At 44.4% G+C, this 20194-nt stretch overlaps 1 protein-coding gene across 1 annotated transcript in view; it reads left to right on the top strand.

Moving 5' to 3' along the window:
- The window catches only part of LOC144782917 (uncharacterized), a 140324-nt gene that overhangs the window by 86113 nt on the left and 34017 nt on the right, over positions 1-20194 (top strand). The window contains exons 4-5 of the mRNA XM_078662160.1: positions 3170-3197; positions 4095-4122. Coding sequence (XP_078518286.1) covers positions 3170-3197; positions 4095-4122 — 56 coding nt within the window. The remainder of the gene's footprint in view (positions 1-3169; positions 3198-4094; positions 4123-20194) is intronic.

Genomic DNA, 20194 nt, shown 5'->3' with positions numbered 1-20194 from the left:
TATACAATTGCCAACCAGGGCTTTGCTTTTCCAGCCGATCCAGTTCATCCTTCTAACATTCAGAATTTCTCCACTTTTGTTCCCTGCCAGAGGTCTATTCTTGTTCAACCACGCTATTTTCTTGTTTTTAAGCTCGGGGTAGGACTCTTTCTGCTCCGGTTTTAATTCTGGCACTCCCCCGAGTACCACTACATAGGGGCACGCCTCAGGTGGTAAATCTATGCTGGGTAGCGGGATTAATACTCTTGGATTGATTTCACTGCTGGTGTGTTGTATCAGTTTTTCCTTCAACCCTTGTGCTGTTAGCAAGCTCTGCCCCCATATGATGGATCACTTGAGCCTCGGTGACCACTTCCTCAATGAGCTTCTTTTGTGGAATTAGTGACTGGGGTTTAGATTTCTTAGGGCCTAGATTCTTCTGACAAGATCTTCTCTTCTTGCTAGTGGATACTTTATCATCTGACAGGGCTATCCCCTCAGCTAAGCTAGTTGCTAGCTGTGCGCAAGGAATGTCTATTTCGTTATTGACTTTGCGCAGCATTAAATCTATCGCAGTAGGCTGTATGTTGAGAGGGGGCAGTGTGTTATGGTGCTGTACAATTACCTTTGGGGTCAGGGGGATATTTGATTTTACTCTCGTAGTGCGTGTATTGACTTTGGGAGCCATGCTAAAACAAAATATTAAAAGTCCAATATAAACAACTGCACCCGGTCCCAAGTACTAGCACCTATACTCCAACTTGTAAGCCCCCCTTAGTCTCTCTTTTTGTGGCTTACTATTTTTGTTGGCCCAAAGTTCAAATCGCTGCACCTTCTGCTCCTTCTCCTCGCCGATTTATAGCACTCCGGGGTACCAGAAGCGTCTTGATCCCAGGGGTCAAGGGGGGTGGCCCGTCCCGTCCTCCTACGTCCTTCGACGGCCACAGACGGCCCGCCCTTTGCCCGGGCTTAGCCCGCGTGCGGACCCACGATGCGGGGGCACAGCTGAACTTTTAACCGCCTCCGGTCGCGGTGAGGGCGTGGGCAGCTTCCGCCGCTCGGGCTTCTGGGGGCTTTAGTTCCCCTGGTCTCCGCACGCCTTGCCGGGATGTCACGGGCCGGGGCAGTGAGGAGAGACCAACACGGGCAGCAGGCAGGTCACGCAGGTCCGCGGCGTAGCTCCAAGCTGCGAGGTAGGTGCCCCACACAGTTTACACAATGTGCTAGTCAGTGGGGCCAGGGCAAATTTCAGAAAGGAGATTGATATGATAAGGGAATCAAAAAGAGTAAGGCTTAGGGCATTGTAACCTTTTGTTAGGTATATATATCAGTGAGTGTGACATTCAGGTGTGATCCACGAGTTCCTCCCATGGCCTGTGTTATGAGGCTGTTTGGTTTGGAGTTACTCCTGCTGTGACAGACTGCTTCCTGGGCAAAGGACAGGACACAGAGAGTGCAATTCAAAGGTGGCACCCGCCGCAACATGAACTTCAAAGCATGAGGCACTAAATCACATCTGTGTCTAGAAATGGATGACAAACAGGAGAGCTTGAAGCACCCAAGTCATCAGCTATCAAGTAGGCAGCCATGGCTGTACGTCGACATGGGGAGGCTCAGCAAGTGTTCTGCGTGGTGTGACCAGGACTAGGGATCAAGTTTTTGCCAGTCTACCAGCTGAGTATGGAGACATCACCCAGAGAAATCAATACTAGATGCCCTGGAGACTGGAGCACCAGCACTTGCCTGTCTGCCAACACCAGACAACCCTGTGAGGAGGAGGAGAGTGCCTGGTGAGAGCAAGACCCAGTGGTCGATCCTGTTGACTGGATTCCCCTAGCAAGTTGTTAGAATACTCCAGTCGCAGCACTCGGTCCATTGCACATGTGCAGACTTAATTCTGTGGCCCTATGCTAGAGGGGACCTTCGTGAGCTAAGCTGATATTTTGCTGATCAGGCTGTTGCCTGTGTGCAGACTAAAGTCAGTGATCGCATTTGCCAAAAGGGGTGCTTTGAAGGGCAAGAGTTTTCGCTCTGGTTCTATAAGGGAGGGTTGTAACCAAGTGCGCTATGTGACCTGGAGACCGCAGTAGGTTCTGAAGCCTCACCTGAAGGATAGGGAGACAATGACTGCCCTCGATCCGCCAGTGGGAACAAAGTAACTTTACCACCTCATCCATAGGAGCTGAGCAGATGAACAGCAGCCTTGCCTGCAGCGACAAGACTACCGCTCAGCGCTAACATCTCCTCTAGTCCACCGCAAGTGCTGAACGTTCCCATGGTCTTCCGTATTGTAACACCAGAGGGAGCGAGTAAGGATTGCCGGCCAGACGGCCTAGGTTGAACTTACTCTACAACATAGCCGAATAGCCCTGAAACGCATTGACTTCTCTAAAAAAAGCCATAGTGGGACTTCAAAGACTGACTCGTACCAGGGCCTAAACTGAATATTGCATATAGTAAATGGCAAATAACCACTACTAGTGGACAGGGAAATGGAACCTGGGGCCCTGTCTGAAAAAAAGCTAGAGTGCTGCTGACCTTAGGATGGCTGTGTATATTGCTTGTGCAGGTCGTATTTCAGTTTATATATATAAATACTAACCTTTTTCACAAAAGCAAGTATCCGAATGGACCTGCATTTATTGGGGTTGCAATGTATTTTATGTTTTGTGCTGTGTTAATATTTTACCAATTTTCCCCATGAGAAGCCTTGACTCTCACTACCCCTGAAAGCCAAGTACTGATGGGGTACTTGGCCTAGTTGCTCATGACCCAAGTAGGTTGAGCCCCGGAACATCTGGAATAAAATGCCACAACCATCACGGTTGGGCCCAGTAGTTCCTGCTTGCCCCGTGGGTCTCTGAAAGGGGTTCTGACAAGAGCCTTTGTGTACTCAGCTTAATGTGTTTATTAATGCACTTTATCGCCACATAACTTGTGTGCTTTGAGTTTTCTGCAGTTAGTTGGTATAGCTCTATCTTACACTGCAAAGCTGGCCTCTGTGAATCTTGTCTCTTCACCAGCATTTCCAGACTTTAACACTGATAAAACTATCATGGCAGGGGTGCATGTCCATTAAAATTGCCTTAATCTACTAGCAAATGTTTATAACCTGCATTCTCTAAATTTGTTTAGTAAACAAAATAATGCAAAGTGATAAGTAATTGTAATTTTCTTTTATATTTCAAAGATAATCAATCTGACGGAACTTATTAAAGGTAAGATTATTTTCAAAGTGTATGTAAATCAACATTCAATGTTGCATTCCGATTTACTTTCATATGTAATTTTCCCAAATTACATCATTTGATTCTCCAATGACAGACATTGTGAAGTCTCCCATAACTCAGGACTATACCAGAAGCAAGGGTCAGATTGATAATTCCCTCTAAACTCACGATGTGGACTGTGCACTGTTACATAAGGTGTTTCATCGATATGGTTCTTGATTTTTAAAAAGCTCAGTGACACTTATTATAGAACATCTGGGCAACCATTAAATAATATTTAATACTTCTAACTTTATCAGCTGAGCCAAAGACCCTTGTTAGAGTATTAGGTCCCCCATAATGTACTGAATCCTCTTTGTGAATACTTAGATAGCCTTCGATCAGGGGCTCCAACTAGTTGGAAATATAGTTTTCAATCTAAAAATAAGAAACAAAAATGCTTAGCTCATGGGTGAGCTGATTTGACGCAACGTCAACCTGGGAGCAGAAAATGTATCAATATAGGGAAGCATGATGGGAGATTCAAACACATAGCTAAAGTAAAGGAATACTCCTTGCTCATTTAGGGAGAGAGTTGGATACTGTTTACGGAACAACTTCTTTTGGTACATAACCCCTTTGTTTAAGCTTCCAAAGTCTGTAATCCCCTTGTACGCTAATGCAAGAATGTGACCTAGTGCCATGGCAAAAAACACTGACCGTAGACCAGAAACGTCTTATGTGGATATGGATTCACCTCTGGAAAAAGGTAACGTGAAGTGGACCTGTTCCGATGCAGGCCTCTTTTTGTAGGCAACTGACCCTAGCTAGACATCTGTAGAAATGTGTCCTCAATAAGGAAAGTTAACTTAGCCTATTTTTAACTGAAAATATTTTTTTCTACAGATGAGGAGGAACATGCATCTTCTGTCAGGTAAAGGAATCTGTTCTTTTTTGTCAATAGGCTATATTTAGGTTTTCTGAAGACAGCTTCAGCTGTTCCTTCCTCATAATGCATGTTGTATACAAAACAGAATATGTAAACTACTGAAAATGCCAGATCTTCTGAAGTTTGGATTGGTGTTTATTCTGTGCTTAGAAACATTATGGTTGACACATTCACTTACTGTTGCAACATTCAAATTCCGTACCACACATCTCATTTGTAGACCAACACATACAATGGGAGTTATGGGAGTACTCTCTGATAGCTTCATCTTAGGGATAATAGCCCTTCATGCTGCATGGCATCATATGTCAGTCAGTCAGTCAGTCAAAAATACTTTATTCGGTTCATAACAAAAACCACAAAAGTATACAAAAGTACCAAGAGAAGAGGGACGAGGTACCAAATTGCAATATGGTTAACAGACAACAAAACATATATAAAAAAGATAAAAACTGTACAAGATAGATACCAAATTCATATGTAAATTTTTTTTAAAACATACACATATCATCCAATTATAAATTCATTATTAACAAACTTCTAAAAATAGACCATGCAAAGATGTTATCTCAGACTAACTAGTTTTTTCCTTAGTCTCATGGCTATGGTTAAAAATGTAGCAACATTAACGATTTCCCACGTATTAGACATCAGTTTAAGATATAATAGAGCCGGTTTGACTTGTCTAAACCCTTTGTCCTTTAGTAGTGGTACAATGAATTTTTTCCGGATATCCGTAAAATAACCACAAAAGAACATAAAGTGAGCAGTGTCCATTATCGAAAATCCATCACAAGTGCACAATTCTAATTCTGATATCTTAGTCCAACATGGGCGCCCAGAGAGAAGGAGATTAAATGTATTCAACCTAAACTTGGTTAGTAAATATCTGTGATTAGCATTGTTAACAAACTTCAGATATGTTTCTAAATCATGGTCTGTTGTTACAACTAACTGATGAGCTCTCACAGTTGGCTTAGTCAACTCATGGCCTTCTCTATCCATCCCTTTATGCAGCCTATATGTGATCTTGACCCATTTCATGTCTCCCTTAACCAGTTTAGATGGCTCATCAAATAGTTCTGGGCGGCCTAATGAGACTGCAAGTTTTTTTACATATTTTAGCCATGGGATAGATTCCCAATGTTCTAAAGTGAGACAGTCCCTCAGGATCTCATGGTTCACCTCCAATTCCGGATTCATCCAAACCGCCATCCACTTTAATAGGGGTGCGATGGCAATCCGGTCTTCTAAGTATTCCACCCCACATTCTTGATGCACTATAAAACCTGAGGTTGATTGTGGTACCGATAAAATGGACTTCAAAAACGTATCCTCTGCCACCTGTAACAACTTAGTGTTCTTAAATCCCCATAGATCTGCGCCATACATGGCTATGGAAACACATTTGCCGGTATAGACCTTTAGTACTGCCTGTAGCGGTTTTACCCCCAATTTACGGGAAAAGCCCAGAACTGCAAAAATGGACCGAACAAAAGCATTTCTTTTCTCAGACAGTTGTGGAAGCCAGGTGGAACTTTCATCAAAAACCACCCCCAGATATGGGAATCTAGTTACCCTCGATAACTTATTCCCATTACAGTGGAGTGTCATCAACTTCCTGCGCCTGCCCTTTGTACCCACAGCCATGACATGAGATTTGGTGTAATTGACGCTAAGATCCAAGGAGGACATGAACTCATGAAAGGAATTTAAAAGACTTTGTAGCCCTACTGACATACGCGCTAAAAGAGCGGCATCATCCGCATATAATAATGCGGGGAGGGGAAACTTGCCTGCCCTCGGAATATCCTTACAAGCTGCTCCTAGCACACTGGCAAGCCCATTGATGTATAAAGTGAATAATAGGGGGGCTAAGATACAGCCTTGCCTGACCCCGTTGGTTATACCTATCTTGCCCGTACAATTTCCCTTACGATCATATCTCACTGTGGCTGTGAGGTCCCTATGGAGATCGGCTAGAAAGTATACTATGTTTTCATCGATGCCCATCTTTAAGAGCAAACCCCATAGCTTGGACCTGTTCACTCGGTCAAAGGCCGAGGACAGGTCCATAAATGCTATATATAAGCAACCTTGCTTCGCTATGGTATACTTTCCAATCAGCAATTGGAGGTTGAGGCTCTGATCTATCATACTGCGCCCCTTTCTGAACCCATACTGTAATGCTGACAAAGAATTTGTTTCCTCAAGCCAATCAGTTAATTTACACAGAACCACTCTGCCTAAGACCTTCACTGCAGAATCTATAAGGGAAATTGGGCGGTAATTACCCGGGTCTCCTCTATTACCTTTTTTAAAAATAGGTACAATGACCGATTGCGACCAGGTCGTTGGGTTACCGAATTTACAAATTCTATTGAATACATTAGATAAAACTTTAGACCATATTGCTATATTAGATTTAAAAAGATCGGCTGGTACGCCATCAGGGCCAGGGGCCTTATTGCTTGTCATTTTACTGATGGCTTCAGCCACCTCACCCTCATTCACCACTAAAGTATATGGATGACTAGTCAACGAAGTTGGACCACCAACCCCTATAGTCACCTGTTCATAAACTGACTTAAAATGGATGAGCCACTTGTCTTCCTGGATGCCACAGTCTAAACATTGTTACTTGAGTCAACAAAGTAAGGTTGGTTGACCACTGCCCAGAATTTGGCACTGTTTTTTATCACGTCCATGGAAGTCAATTCTGCCCAGGCATCTTCCCTGATCTCCCGTCTCCTCTGTTCTACTGTTGCTTTATATGCTTTCCTTAAGAGGGCCACACGTTGTCTGTCGACTGGTTTGCTTTTTAAAGCCTCCTTCAGTTTACGATTGGCTACTGAACAGTTATGATCAAACCAGCCGACTGTCCCTGAGTCTTTAACTTTGCCAGAACACATTAAATCAGACATAACCTGGTGACAGACCTTTTGATATGCCTCCACTACCTCTATGTCCCCAGCTTCCTCATCCATACATATCCGCAACTCCTCCCCTCTAATATTGGAGAGGTTACTTAAGAAATCCTCAGGTACAATTTTACACCATTTAATCCTTCGTGCCTGGTCTGTTGCCCGAATATCTTGTTTATCAACCCTGTTCAGTGAGCTCTCAGATGTGCTAAGGACGCCTCTAACACATAGAAAGACAGGGTTGTGATCGCTAAAGTGAGACCAAACAGGAAAATAGCCTACTATGTTATTCCCCAGGGTTAAACTTATAAAAATAAAATCTATAGTTGACCCACTGCCATTTCCCTTAAAAGTGGGTATATCCACCTCATCCCCCGTGGGTAACATCAAACCATTTTCAGCCAGGGTATTTTCTAATAGGATCCCCTGATCCGTATGCTCAAAATTAATATACCTTGTTCAATGGGGGCAAATAGAACATTGGACAGACATTTATCTGGACATCCATGAATATTGAAGTCCCCCAGTAATATTATAAAGCATTGAGACTCCGTCAGCTCCTTATATTCTGCTAAGAGGGAATTTAACGCTGTCAAGTTGCTGGTTGAGGTGGCTCTATCAAAAGAGTTATAAAAATTTGCAATTAGAACATTATATGCCCCTTTACAGGCGATTTGAACTGCCAAACAGTAAGGGGAACCTGAGGCGATCACCGTGTGCGTTCCAAGGATGTTAGCCGCCACTAGGGTTACCAACCCGCCCCTAGCTCTTCCCCTAGTTGTAGTAACTGCTGGGAGAGAATAGGTGATATAGCCATCCAAGGTAAGTATGTTCTTTGTGTCCCAGGTCTCCTGTAGGCCAATGATGTCTGCAGTACCTATAAATTCCCTCCAAATAAGATCATCAACTTTGTTCCTTAGCCCAGCAATATTCCAGGTTACCACCTTTATGTCTCTGTTGCCTCTGGTGGCTTCCCTACCTACTAATTGACTATTTGCACTAATTACTAAATCCCTGCCCTTGCCAAGCTCCGGGGCAACCGGAGCTGATACCCTAGTGTCCACACTCGGGACCCCTATCTCCAGGGCCACTTTTGCAGGTGAAACAGGTATAATCCTGTTTCCTTTATCATTTCCCGATACTGTGCTCACCTTTTGTCAATCCACCCAACCTAAGTCGGACAGGCAGTCATACTGGTTCGTCATTGGGATGTTACAGAGGTAATCTAGTGCATGGGGAGCTTGAGTATGGTTATTTGGGTGACCAACAATCATACCATTACCCCTAAAACTATCTGCATGATATCTATTGCCATAGTTATGCCTTCCTCCTCTTCTCTGAACTAGATTCCACCCCTCCTCCCCGCCCCCACCCCAACTATAGGGATTCATGTCCCTGGGCACCTCTTGCCTCCTCACTCCTCTGTGATGATTGGGGTCTTTTAGCCAACTCCATATATTGTCCCGATGCTCAATAGGCATATAAAAATAGGGCAAAGGCCTGGCCGTGACTAGGGTACCATTGTTACGAGGATTCCCTCGGCAAATGTATTCCACAATGCAGGAATCTTCAAAAGTCACTACTAAACAATCCCCCTGTAATCTTTTCCTATTATGTCCCACCCAAGAGGTTCTCTCAACCATTAGGATATTGCCACAGAGATTTGAAGGTAGGGGATAATTATTAGCTAACCAGTGGCATACCTTATTTTTAAGCACCTGGAAAGTTTCTGAATTTGGAGGGGTTAGTTCCGTAACCCCTGTCAAAATAATCACATAGGGAAAGGCATCTGGTGGTAGATGAATATTTCGCCGAGTCATGATTTTATCAGAGGGGGCTGAGTCGGGTTTTGGGGTAAAGGTAACAGGGCCTTTTGGATTACCTTGGTCAGTGGGCTTATTTAATGTAGGGGTTTGAGTACTCTCTTTGTTACTCACAGGGTTAGGGCGATTCAACAACGGGTTCTTGGGTGTCTTGTTTTTGACCACTACTGAACTTTTACCCGCAGACCGGGGTTTACTAGCTAGAGCGGTAGCATGAGTTGCCCTGTTGGCATAAAGGCTATCCTGAAACCTTATATCCTTGTGTATATCATGAAGCAGTTTTTCAATACCATGAAGCCTAGCTTCTAAGGGAGCGAGTAGTGTCTTAATAATTTTTGTTATAATACAGCCTATGGGCTCCTCCTCCCCATCTGTAACTTCTATTCTGTCAACTCCCGACTTGTCGATTATAATGCTGTCTTCAAGGATATCGGCCAAAGGGTTATCCAGCATGGTATCATCAAGGATATTCAAGGGTAATCTTGCAGTCTCAGATTGAACTACTTCCGCCCCGGATTTCTGCCCAACAGATTCCCGGGTTCCCTCAACTCTGCTATTCTACCCCTCTCATTAGCATCAATTCTAGTGTTCCCGGCTATTATAGCACTGACTTTCTTAGCTCCAAGGAGGTTGGTGTTTGGATGCTTACGTTTGGGAATGGCCCCCTCCCGCTTCCCCCTCTTCTGGTCGTGTGGGGTCGCTACCTGAGAGTCTGCCTGAAGATCTACCAAGTTAGACTCCAAACTAGTCCCTGTAAGGTTGTGAGCCTGAGCCTGGGGATTAAGGGGTGGTGAGTCTCGTAAGCCAGGCTGGACGGAGTTAGCATTATGAACATCAACAAGAGTCTGCACAGGGTTAGGTATGCGTAGCGAAGTATCAGGTGTGCGTGCAGAACCAATGAGACCCAAAGACGATCTTTTGGCTAATGCGAGTTCCTGGGAAACCCTTCTTTCCATAAGAACAATACCATGATCGATCAGGGAATTGGTACGAACAATAAAATCGTCTAATGTTCCGGTCAGCTTTTTACCACCCGCCGCCGCCATGCTTCTAGTTTCGTGGCACTCCATCGTCCTCACCGGGAACAGAGAGAGGAAATAGAGAAAACCGCGAACACTAGACTCTCATAGGGTGTACAGATGAGTAACAGCTGATCAGCTAAAAGTGCCCCAACAACTAACATAGAAACAAAGGCAGACGGGGTAGGCTCACAGTACAGATAAGTACACCACAATCTCGGACAACCAAGAGCTTAGGCCCAGTCCAGTCTCTTCCGACCTCTGACGGCCGCAGACGGCCCCGCCCTTGTCCCGGGCTTCTCCTGGGTCGCTCCCGCGCAGCGGGAAGGGTGTCCTATTGATATAAGAGATTTGGTTGGTTGGGGCGGGGCAAGCAGGGAGAGCGGCTCAGGTGTCTGGGGTAATACTCACAGGGACTCCTGGGAGATGGAGTCCCTGGTTCTACCGCTCGCAGCCCTGCTGAGGCACTACACACCCTACAGGCAGCAATGTCCAAATTCCCAACACCTCCTTTGGTGCAAAGTTCACGCACGCCGCACACAGCGATGCGGGACCCGCGAAGCGGGTTCCGCGAGGTGCAGCGCTGGAAGAGGCACACAAGCAGCACACTCCGCCCGCCTCAATGGAAAAAATACAGGATGCGCCCGCCAGTGTGGCGGGCGCATCCTAATGGCCAAGGCGGGACCGCCGCTCCTATGGTGGGCAGTCCCGTTTTGCACAGGGATAACGGGAGGGGCAAAGTCCGCCCGCCATCCTAATGGACCCTTTTTTGTCCTGCCTGCTCTTGCAGGCCTGTACATGCGCACTTGTACCTATGGTGCCTGTAACCACGTGTCCGGCCTGCCATAGTAGGCCTGTGTAGGTGCACCTGCCCCCAGAATGGTTAAAACTGTATCCAACCTGCCCTTGCAGGCTTCTGTGAGTGCACTGGCACAGATGGTGCCAGGGTCTGTGTGTCCAGCAGGCCTGGGTGTGAATTTGCACACAGGCAGTGTGGAATACCAAGTGTGTTTTCACCACCTATGAGATTTGTTCTTCCAGTAAGCTAACATGGGGAAGTATTTGACCCTACTCACGTATGTAACAGTGGATTGCAGTGAAGCAGCCTCATGGTATTTCCTATCAATGTATTAGCAGTGCCAAACTCTTTCCAATGGTAAAGGTTTTTTAAGCATAACTTGCTTAGAAATGCTACTTATATAATGTGAGCATTTCTATGTTTTAAAACCCTTTGTGTGCCTTGGGCCTGGCTTCAGTCGATACTGTGGGCCAGGGGAGCACATCTGTGCATTCCCCAAAGGCAGCTACAAACCATGGGCATGCCCTGGAACAGGAGACCTCTGTCATTTGAGGGCAGAGGGGAATTGATTAGTAAGGAAGAATTGACACTAAGCCTCTCAGGCCGGATCATGGCCCCAATAAAGATTAAGATCTGCACTCCAAGGACCCATGGCAGACAGGCCTGAAAGTTAGGGGAGACATCTGTGGTCCAAAGGTACACACCTGAACCACCCTCAACTTCAAAGGCACACTTCAGTATAATTACTGGTGCCATGTTTCAGCAAAGGGTGAGATACTCTTGCGGGGACATGGTACCATAACACCCTGACCGCTTCGTGCACACTGCGAGGATTCTGTTGTACATATGGAGGATAACTGTCTGAATCGTGGCTGGCCTGGGCTGGTGACCTGCTGAAGTGTGATGCCCTGAAGTGTGCTCTCCAAAGGCCCATCGGTAGGCATCCCATTTTCCCGGAGATCTCATGGACATCAAAGATCTCCTGCGAGGGGTCCACACCATCTACCTGACATCTGGAGAGCGGTGCCATCGCAAGTGCCTGCTTTGTATGCTGAATCCGGTTGGGCAGCGAGTCGTGGACATTGGACTAAGAACTGTAACTGGAGAACAGATTGCCTAGTGTGGAGCCCCAGAAATGTTGCCTTCATCTAAGGTGTGTGGTTACTGTACTGCAGGGATCTCGACATTCATAAGTGTCTTGTTGGTAATGACCAGATTCACCGGTTGCGGGAACCCGCGTGGCCCGTTTCGACATTTGTGCCTCATCTCTCTTGTGCGTCATGGCGACTGCATGCTTATTGCGTGCGGTGTCCTATTCATAGGGTTCAATCTTCGGAGATGGGGTTATACCCATAGTGGTGCCTCATTCAACTTCATGTGGCTCTGCTGAACTTGTGCCTGTGTGACTGGATTGGTCTTGTGTAACGCAAGGTGTGCTGGACAGTGTGCCTCATTTTTGGGGAGGTACAGAATTTGCAACCCTTCACTTTGTGTCTACCAGGAATTGTCTGGGGTAACCCAAATCAATGTGGACCGGAAGGTGTGCCTCATTTCCAGGGAGGTACAGAATTTGCGACTATTGCTTGTGTGTTATCTGAAGTGTCTGGTGTGACCCATATCAAAGTGCACCAGATCTTTGACCCTGGCTGCATAAGTACGACCCTGATCAGTGTGAACCTGAGGGGGTGCCTGCTGTATCAGAGAGTCTCCCCTGCATTATACCCATTCATTGTTGCTCCCTTCCTGACCTTCTTCTTGTCAGACCAACTGACTTCTCCTCACCTAGCCCATCCTGAAGACATTGTGGCACTAGGTAGTAGCAAAGGAGATTGTATGGGCTAGGGGAACGCCTCCAAAACAGTTCGGAAGTGGGTCAAGAGACTTCATATCTCCCTTGTGTTTAGATCTGTGGGTAAACGTCCTGAGTGGCTGCCAAAACTCTGTTGTTTATGTCTACCTCTTAATTAGAACTTGTTACTTTCTCCTCCTGTTCAAGAGAATCCAGACTAAGTGGGACCTGGTGATCTTCCATCCGGGGTTACAGATGGGGTGCGGAGGGAGGTTTTGGCCACAGAGTCTGCCGAGTGTTTTCCATTGACCTGCTGAGTATCAGCGCACTTATTAGGTTGCTGAGTGTATATGAGTGCAAGAACATTCTGTACAGATTAGGCTGGTATCAGAGGCACCGCATGTGGTGCAGAGTGTGTGTGTGTGTGTGTGTGGGAGTGACACTGTGTGCACTGACGGTGTTTCACAGCATAGGCTGGCGGTATGGTTTTCTACGTTGAGCACTTACATTTGACACTAGTTTTACCCACGTGGCCCTTGCCCCACGGTGCTGTAAAAAGTGGTCTTATTTCCTGAATGAACATTTTTCTGACTTAGTTGTGACCCAGGGTGCCCCCTATGACTGTGTGGGATTAAATTAAAAGGATTGTTGGGGTGGGCCTGGCGTGTATAGCAGGTTGCACCGCAAAAGGGTGCTGTGTGCTGGGTGAGGGGTAGATTAGGAATAGCCCCTGTGGGCATATTCTTCATATTATCACAACACAAGTGAGTCTAGTACTGCTAGCAGTACTTCCAAGTGTCAATTATACCTAAAAGTACATGATGCTCATATTGCATTGATTATATACGTGTTGAATTCGTACGATTTTTGCATACATGGTGTGTGAAGTCTCTTTTGTACCGTGCAGGGTATTTATTGTGAGTGAGTGCTGTGCCAATGCTTTACACGTTGCCTCTGTGATAAGCCTGACTGCTCAGAGCCAAGCTACCCAAGGGTGAGCAAAGGTTATGATGCAAGTGTAATCTCCTGCCCTTGACGGGAGTGGCAAACTCTGCTTGGCGGGATCATCATCTTAGCCAACCAGGCAACCACTGCTTTCAACACATGGTCACTTAACACCCTTACTGCTCTGCATCATAAGGACATCAGATAATGCACCATAGTGGCAGTCTGGGTGGATAATGTCAGGATCTAGCAATAAAAGACAGTTGATCAGGTAATGACTCTGAAGCTGACTAAACTCTGTTCCCTCCTATCGAAGTGCATGGAAAGATTGTATGTTTTGCAGAGGCAATCTAAGAACTCTATGTTCTCCTTTTTTGTCTTGGGAAAATAAATCACAACGGTTGTGCTGGGAGTATTGTTATTTGTACAGACTTGCTGACCACGCACCTTGACAATGTTCATAATGGTATGGTGCACGATTGGTCATAGCCCCACAGTGACACTGTGTGCAGGACTTTGAAGTATAAAAATTAAAAATGTTTTAGTTCTTGGCAGAAGAACAGTGGCACTGGAACAAGGGCTGCAGGAGGTATAACAGCACCCCAGATAACCTTGAAGGAGTTCACATTGAAAATGTACACTAAAGAGGCCTTTGCATATTTGTCTTGCAAGATGCACATTTGTTTCAGTGACAGCTGATGAGGCTTCTTGTGACCGCTGCTTGTAATTCTTTTAACTCAGTCCCTTGTGCCATTCTTGCTGGGATACAGTTGAGTTTAAAAGGCGAAGGCTGCAACACACGAGCAAGCAAAACATCTGATTGGTTTACAAAGTAAACTTTTCATGTATAGAAAAAATAACAACATAATCAAAACCCGGTAAATCCCACAGCATGTAAGGATGCAATACCGCACCCATTAAATATACCAACGGTCCTGTACTTGCCATGTGTGATATTACCTACCCACTCCATGCTTTGCAACCCAGAATGAAGGATAACACTAACAATACGATTTTGCCTATTTCGAGGTCCAAAATATCGGGTATTGCAGGACTTACCCATATTAAATCTGCCCGGTATTACATGATAAAATGTGCTGGGAAAAAATGTGCACTGATTCACCGAATATACATCCATGCTCAATATTCTGGACAATAAACTGAACACCACATGTTAGCCATGTATTGGATAAGATCTACTCCAAAGTGCTCTATTCGACCTTGCATGACCCTCACACCACACTAAAAAATTCACTCATTAAGCACATTTGTGCATTAAGTATCATTTGGATTTTTCACAATCCTATGTCTTTGGCACGTTGATTTCACTGGCCACTACCTAAAGTATAAAAACTATTCAGCCCCATTGAAAAACATTTGTAGTGGGAACCTTTATTCCTGTTATCGCAAAATGAGAGGTACCCCTTGGAGAAGTCAAGGGGAATGAGGTGTCAAAGCCTAGAGAAAATGGATCCCCTTGATCAATAAACAGCTATATGGCACATGTATCTGTCAATCATACAATCACAACTGAATATAAAAAGACATCAAATTTATTCAATATGTAATAAAAGTTAGACACCATGTTAAAAATACAGTAAAATGAGCAAATAAAATAGACATGAGTCACTAAAAGATACAGAAAAATTATACAATTCAAATACGATTCAATAACAAAACACCAAGGATTATGACCCGCATAATCACATGAAAGGACAGAAACATGTAAGACATTAAAGTTTGTGCAATACAGTTACTACACTCTATGTCCTAGTGTCACTCTAAATACAACACACTGATGAATTTGTGTTTATGTTAAAGTGCTGGAGTCTTGAGCTGTACGAAGAAAGGGGCATATTACCAACAACTAGCGATAATTATCGCTATGTTGGCTTAGCGGCAATATTTTTATCGCCGTGCTGCGGCGATTTTTATCGCTTAGGAACCTTGCTATTATCAAGGTTTATCTCCTAAGCGATAAAAATCGGCCGAAATGCATGAATATCGCTGAAAAGTCAGCGATATTCATGCATTACCGAGCTAATGCTCTTAGCCATGTTATCTACCTACCATTGGATAACATGGCTAAGAACTGCTCAGGGGCAGGTGTTAGCTTTTGGAGATATTCGCTCTTAGCGCGAATATCTCCAAAAGTTGGTAATAGGAGATAGCGATGTTAGCGACTGTTTCCAGTCGCTAACATCTTGGCACGCCCACTTTGCATGTCATTAGTGATACATTTCACTGACATGCAAAGCGGGGTCCAAGATGGTCGCTATCTCCTACTAGCTGTCGCTAACTGGTGTTAGCGACAGCTAGGTAATAGGGAGATCATTTTATCTCCGCTTTCTTGGCTTTTAAAGCCAAAAAGCAGAGATAAACCCCCTTGATAATATGCCCCAAAGTGCGTCGACGCGTATCGGTCGAAAAAATGATCACTCCATCTTTATCAAGACTGAAATCTTTTGCTCTGTCCTATCAGCAGGGTCATATACAATTATTCGCCCTACAATAAACATACATCATATTAGTACAATCAGTAGAGGTGTATTTCATCACAATACATCATCTGTGGCATAGAGATTATACATGAAGAGGTCACATTTCATATCTATTATTATTATACACAATCCTGTCTTCACTGGAGCTAAATTGATAACTCTATTCAGTAATAATTGTCCCCCTTTATTCATATTTCTTGTCTGTGGAGGAAATTTCACTAGGTGGTCCCCTTCCTGTTTGAATGCCAGGGATTCCTAATTCAATAACTATATTCAGTCACAATTGTCCCCCTTTATTCATATTTCTTGTCTATAGAGGACATCTCACTAAGTGGTCACCTTCATGCTTAAAGGCCAGGAATTCCTACTTTGTAAGTATAATGACCCAACTGGTCCCATAAGGTACATGTTTCAATAGTACAGAGGTCTCCGGTGAGACACTACGGCCAGTTTGTCACGTATCCCAGTTAGGCCGGGAAATAAACAGGTTATGAATGTCATAAATCACTAACTATTTACAAATTTCCTATGATTCCATGTCTGACACTTAATTATAAAGGGTGTCGATAGTAAACACTATTCCTAAGTTCTTACCCTGCTATTGGTTAAAACGGCGTGGTCTAGGAGGCGCTCCCAAATTAATGTTCTTAAGTCGAAGGTGTTTGTGGTATACGGAAGTCCAACAACTGGGGGACCAAATCTGTTTAACAAAGAGATTTGTGTAACTAGGATAGACTCTATGAACATAAATGGGCTAGGCATTCTCTAAACCTTAATTCCTGGCCAAAGGGGCATAGGCTAACCTGTCAACCTTTTGTGTGGTCTTTTCCCAAGCATTTGCTTTCTGCCCTCCTGTTTGCTGAAATTAGCTTTTGTTGGTTTTAGGTCTCTGCACTTTACCACTGCTTACCACTGCTAATGTTCTTGTGTTCACTCCTTAAAACATGATAAGATCGACCTATACCCAATTGGAACTTTTGATTTACTTATAAGGCCCTAGTAAAGTGGTACTACATGTACCCAGGGCCTGTAACTTACATGATGCTAGTGTGCCTGCAGAAATTACTGTGCCATTCACTTTAGGAGCCTTTCTAATCATATATCAGGCCTACATTTGTAGCCCGTGTGAAGTTTTCAACCTGGACAGCCCTTAGGGCAGTGTGCAGTGTTTTTAAAAAGTTGGACAGTTACTTTTAAGTTTTACATGTCCTGTCTCTGAAAAACTCCTTCATTTGTTTTTCACTGCAGCAGGCCTATTTCTCCCAAAGGATACATTGGGTTTCCTTATTTCATTTAATAGGTGATGTATTTTGGTTGGGAATAGGTAGAAGTGTCATGTTTGGATTCTAAAAAATTGTAATTTAAAATCCTCCTAAATGGTAACGTCAGATTTTAATTCGGAGAATGCCACTTTTAACAAGTTGGCATTTTTGGTCCTAATCATTTAGTGCCTGCAGCATGTGTCCTGGGTCACATGACTAGATGTATGTAGTTGGCCTTTGTGTATTGCTCTCAGTTATACAAACTGGATCTAGGTGTTGGAAGGAAGATCCAATCAGTCAGGGTGGGAGGTGCAGAGTAATTTCAAAAGACTGCCTTCAGTGCACTCAAAAAAGACTTGACACCACCTATTGTCACCCCAGAGCCAGGGACATATTAAGAATTTCGGTATGCCCTGGGCCAAACATATATTTTGGGCCCCTGTTTGGAATAGCTTTGAATTTATGATTCAATTTCAGCTCTTTTGTGCCCTCTTTGGCCAGGTCACTGACAGTGGACAGGCGCATTCGTCCAAATTCTAAATGTGTTGCATCTAACATTCACGGATAATGATGTGTGTTTTCAACATTTTAACCAAGCAGCAGATCACTAATAATATTGCAAATAAACTTGACACCCTCCCATTTCTCACATGTGAGGTCCTTTGTTATCTAAAAGAAAATATGTTTTTATGGATTTTGCTAAAATGCTATTTAAAATAAGTTTAAGAATTATTCAAGTTCATCAGGGCAAGACTCTGTAGAACAGAACTGGCTCTGTCATGGGCACCCTGAAGGGCTGGGGCCCTGGGCCAGAACCCACTTTGCCCATCCCTTAAAACGTCTCTCCCCACAGCCATGGCTGAGGAGGAAGGAAATTCTAGAATCGGATGTGAAGCCTAGAAGTTTTTATTGCTTCAAAGCTGGCACCAGATATAAATACAGGACCCTCACCAACTCTTCAGTGCACTCCTGGACCTGTGGATGCTCCACTGCCAGAGGGCTACCCCGCAGCTTGTGGCCTATCCTGTTCTCTGAGAATTTAGACTGGACCTACTCTCTTCATCCCAGAAAGAGTGACCACTTGTTCTGAGCTACAGGGACAGAACAAGCTCCAAAGGTCCCACTACAAGTGCCCATCTGACCCTCTGCACTGGACATGCCTGCACCTGCAACTGGACCTGCCTGAGTCCTGCTGGCCTCAACTGGAGCTGGTTCCTGATCCCCAAGAGCTGCCTCCCTAGGTCGTGGATCCTTGGCTGGCATCAGCTGAGCTCCTCCTGTGAAGAAAATAAAAAAGCCTGAAGTTCTGGTTTCTTTGCACCCACAAATGGGCCTGTTCGCACAAAGATATTGCCACCTGCGATGACCGCCTACGCGAAGCTTCGGTGGACCAGACGCTATGTGCTACAGTGGCCATGAGTGACGATCAGCACAGTAAGATCGGCACTGCGTGCTACAACGACGTTCTGCTTGCTGATGGCGGCCTCCACCGCGAGCTGGACTATTCGCTCCGGACTTTGAGAAGGTAACTTTTTCAGTGAGGCTAACCTGGTCTCTGCATCGGGCCAGTGCTCCATCTCGGTCGGCCTGAACTTGTGTATTTCCCCCAGTCTAGTACAACCAGATAACCAGGAGTGGCGCTTTGTGATTTTGAGTGTGACACTTACCAAAATCCTTGAAATTGCATATCTCCTGTTCTACTAATTGGATTTTTCTCATTTTGGTCTCATTTTATTCACTCAACTTTACTCTTTTTTCCTAAGTAGATGTGGGTTTTTTATTGTGTTGTGTTTTCACCTCAGTACTGTTTGTGGGCTGCATAAATACTTTATACATTGTCTCTAAGTTAAGCATGTCTGCATTTGTGCCAAGCTACCAGAGGGTTAACCACAGGTTAATTTAGCGACTTTTGTGGTTCACCCTGACATAGATTGTGATTGTTGCTTGAGAACCGGGTTTCACCCCCCTTAACCAATAACCCAAGTTCTCAGAGCATGCATCTGCTTTCAGGAGAGAGTGTGCATGTTCTTTAGGAATATACGGCCACATGCATCATTGTTGGTATTTGCGATTCCTAAATTGCGAAAATTAAGGAATCGCAATTTAGAAATTCCAAATACCTATGCATTATAAATTCGCATTTTTTTTGCGATTTCTTATTTTTCCCTATTTGCGATTCCCAATTTTGCGAATCGCAAATAAGGATTCCCTTTACATTGATTCCTATGGGCCTAGAGGCCCATAGGAATCAATGGGAAGGCATTCTCATTTTGCGATTCGCAATTCAGGAATCGAAAAATGAGAATGCAATTTCTAGGGTGCGAGGGGGGTCCAAAGGACCCCCTCCTGCACCCCTGAAATGTAACATACAGTCCATTTTACACACATACATGCCCAAGGGCATGTGTGAGTGTAAAACAAAAGTGTTAAAAATGCACTTTTGTGCATTTTTGAAACTTTTCTAAAATTACCATGAAGGTTGACTTCATGGTAATTCAACACTTCTAATGTGCGAATTCGCAATTTTCTTAAGATGATGCATTGCATTTAAGAAATCGCAAAATTGCGATTTCTTAAATGCAATCGCAATTTAAGAAATCGCAAATAAATTGCGATTTCTTAAATTGCGAAAAAACCAAAAAGGTTAATGCATCCCAAAGCAATGAATTGCATTCGCAAACGGCCGAATTCTGCGATTCGCACCGTTTGCGAATGCAATTCAGTTTGATGCATGTGGGCAATAGTGTCAGGCCCCACATGTTGGTTCCTCTCTGACATGCTGTGAAATGAAAATGTGCAACGTCTTCATGACTTCTACAGAAGCTAGTGTTAGGGTTGGTGCTTTGTAGCCACAGAGGGCTTTGGTCTCTAATTTCTCCCGCCATGTAAAAAGAGCGGTTGCTGTTTGTGACATGAGACAGCAGACATATTGTTTTGTAGCTGTACACTGTCAAACTCCATTATTTTAAACTCAGCAGACTGACAAAAAGTAAAC

The sequence above is a fragment of the Lissotriton helveticus genome, chromosome 9 (genome assembly GCF_964261635.1).
Source record: "Lissotriton helveticus chromosome 9, aLisHel1.1, whole genome shotgun sequence".
Lineage (NCBI taxonomy): Eukaryota > Metazoa > Chordata > Amphibia > Caudata > Salamandridae > Lissotriton > Lissotriton helveticus.
This window is presented reverse-complemented; position numbering and strand designations above follow the sequence as displayed.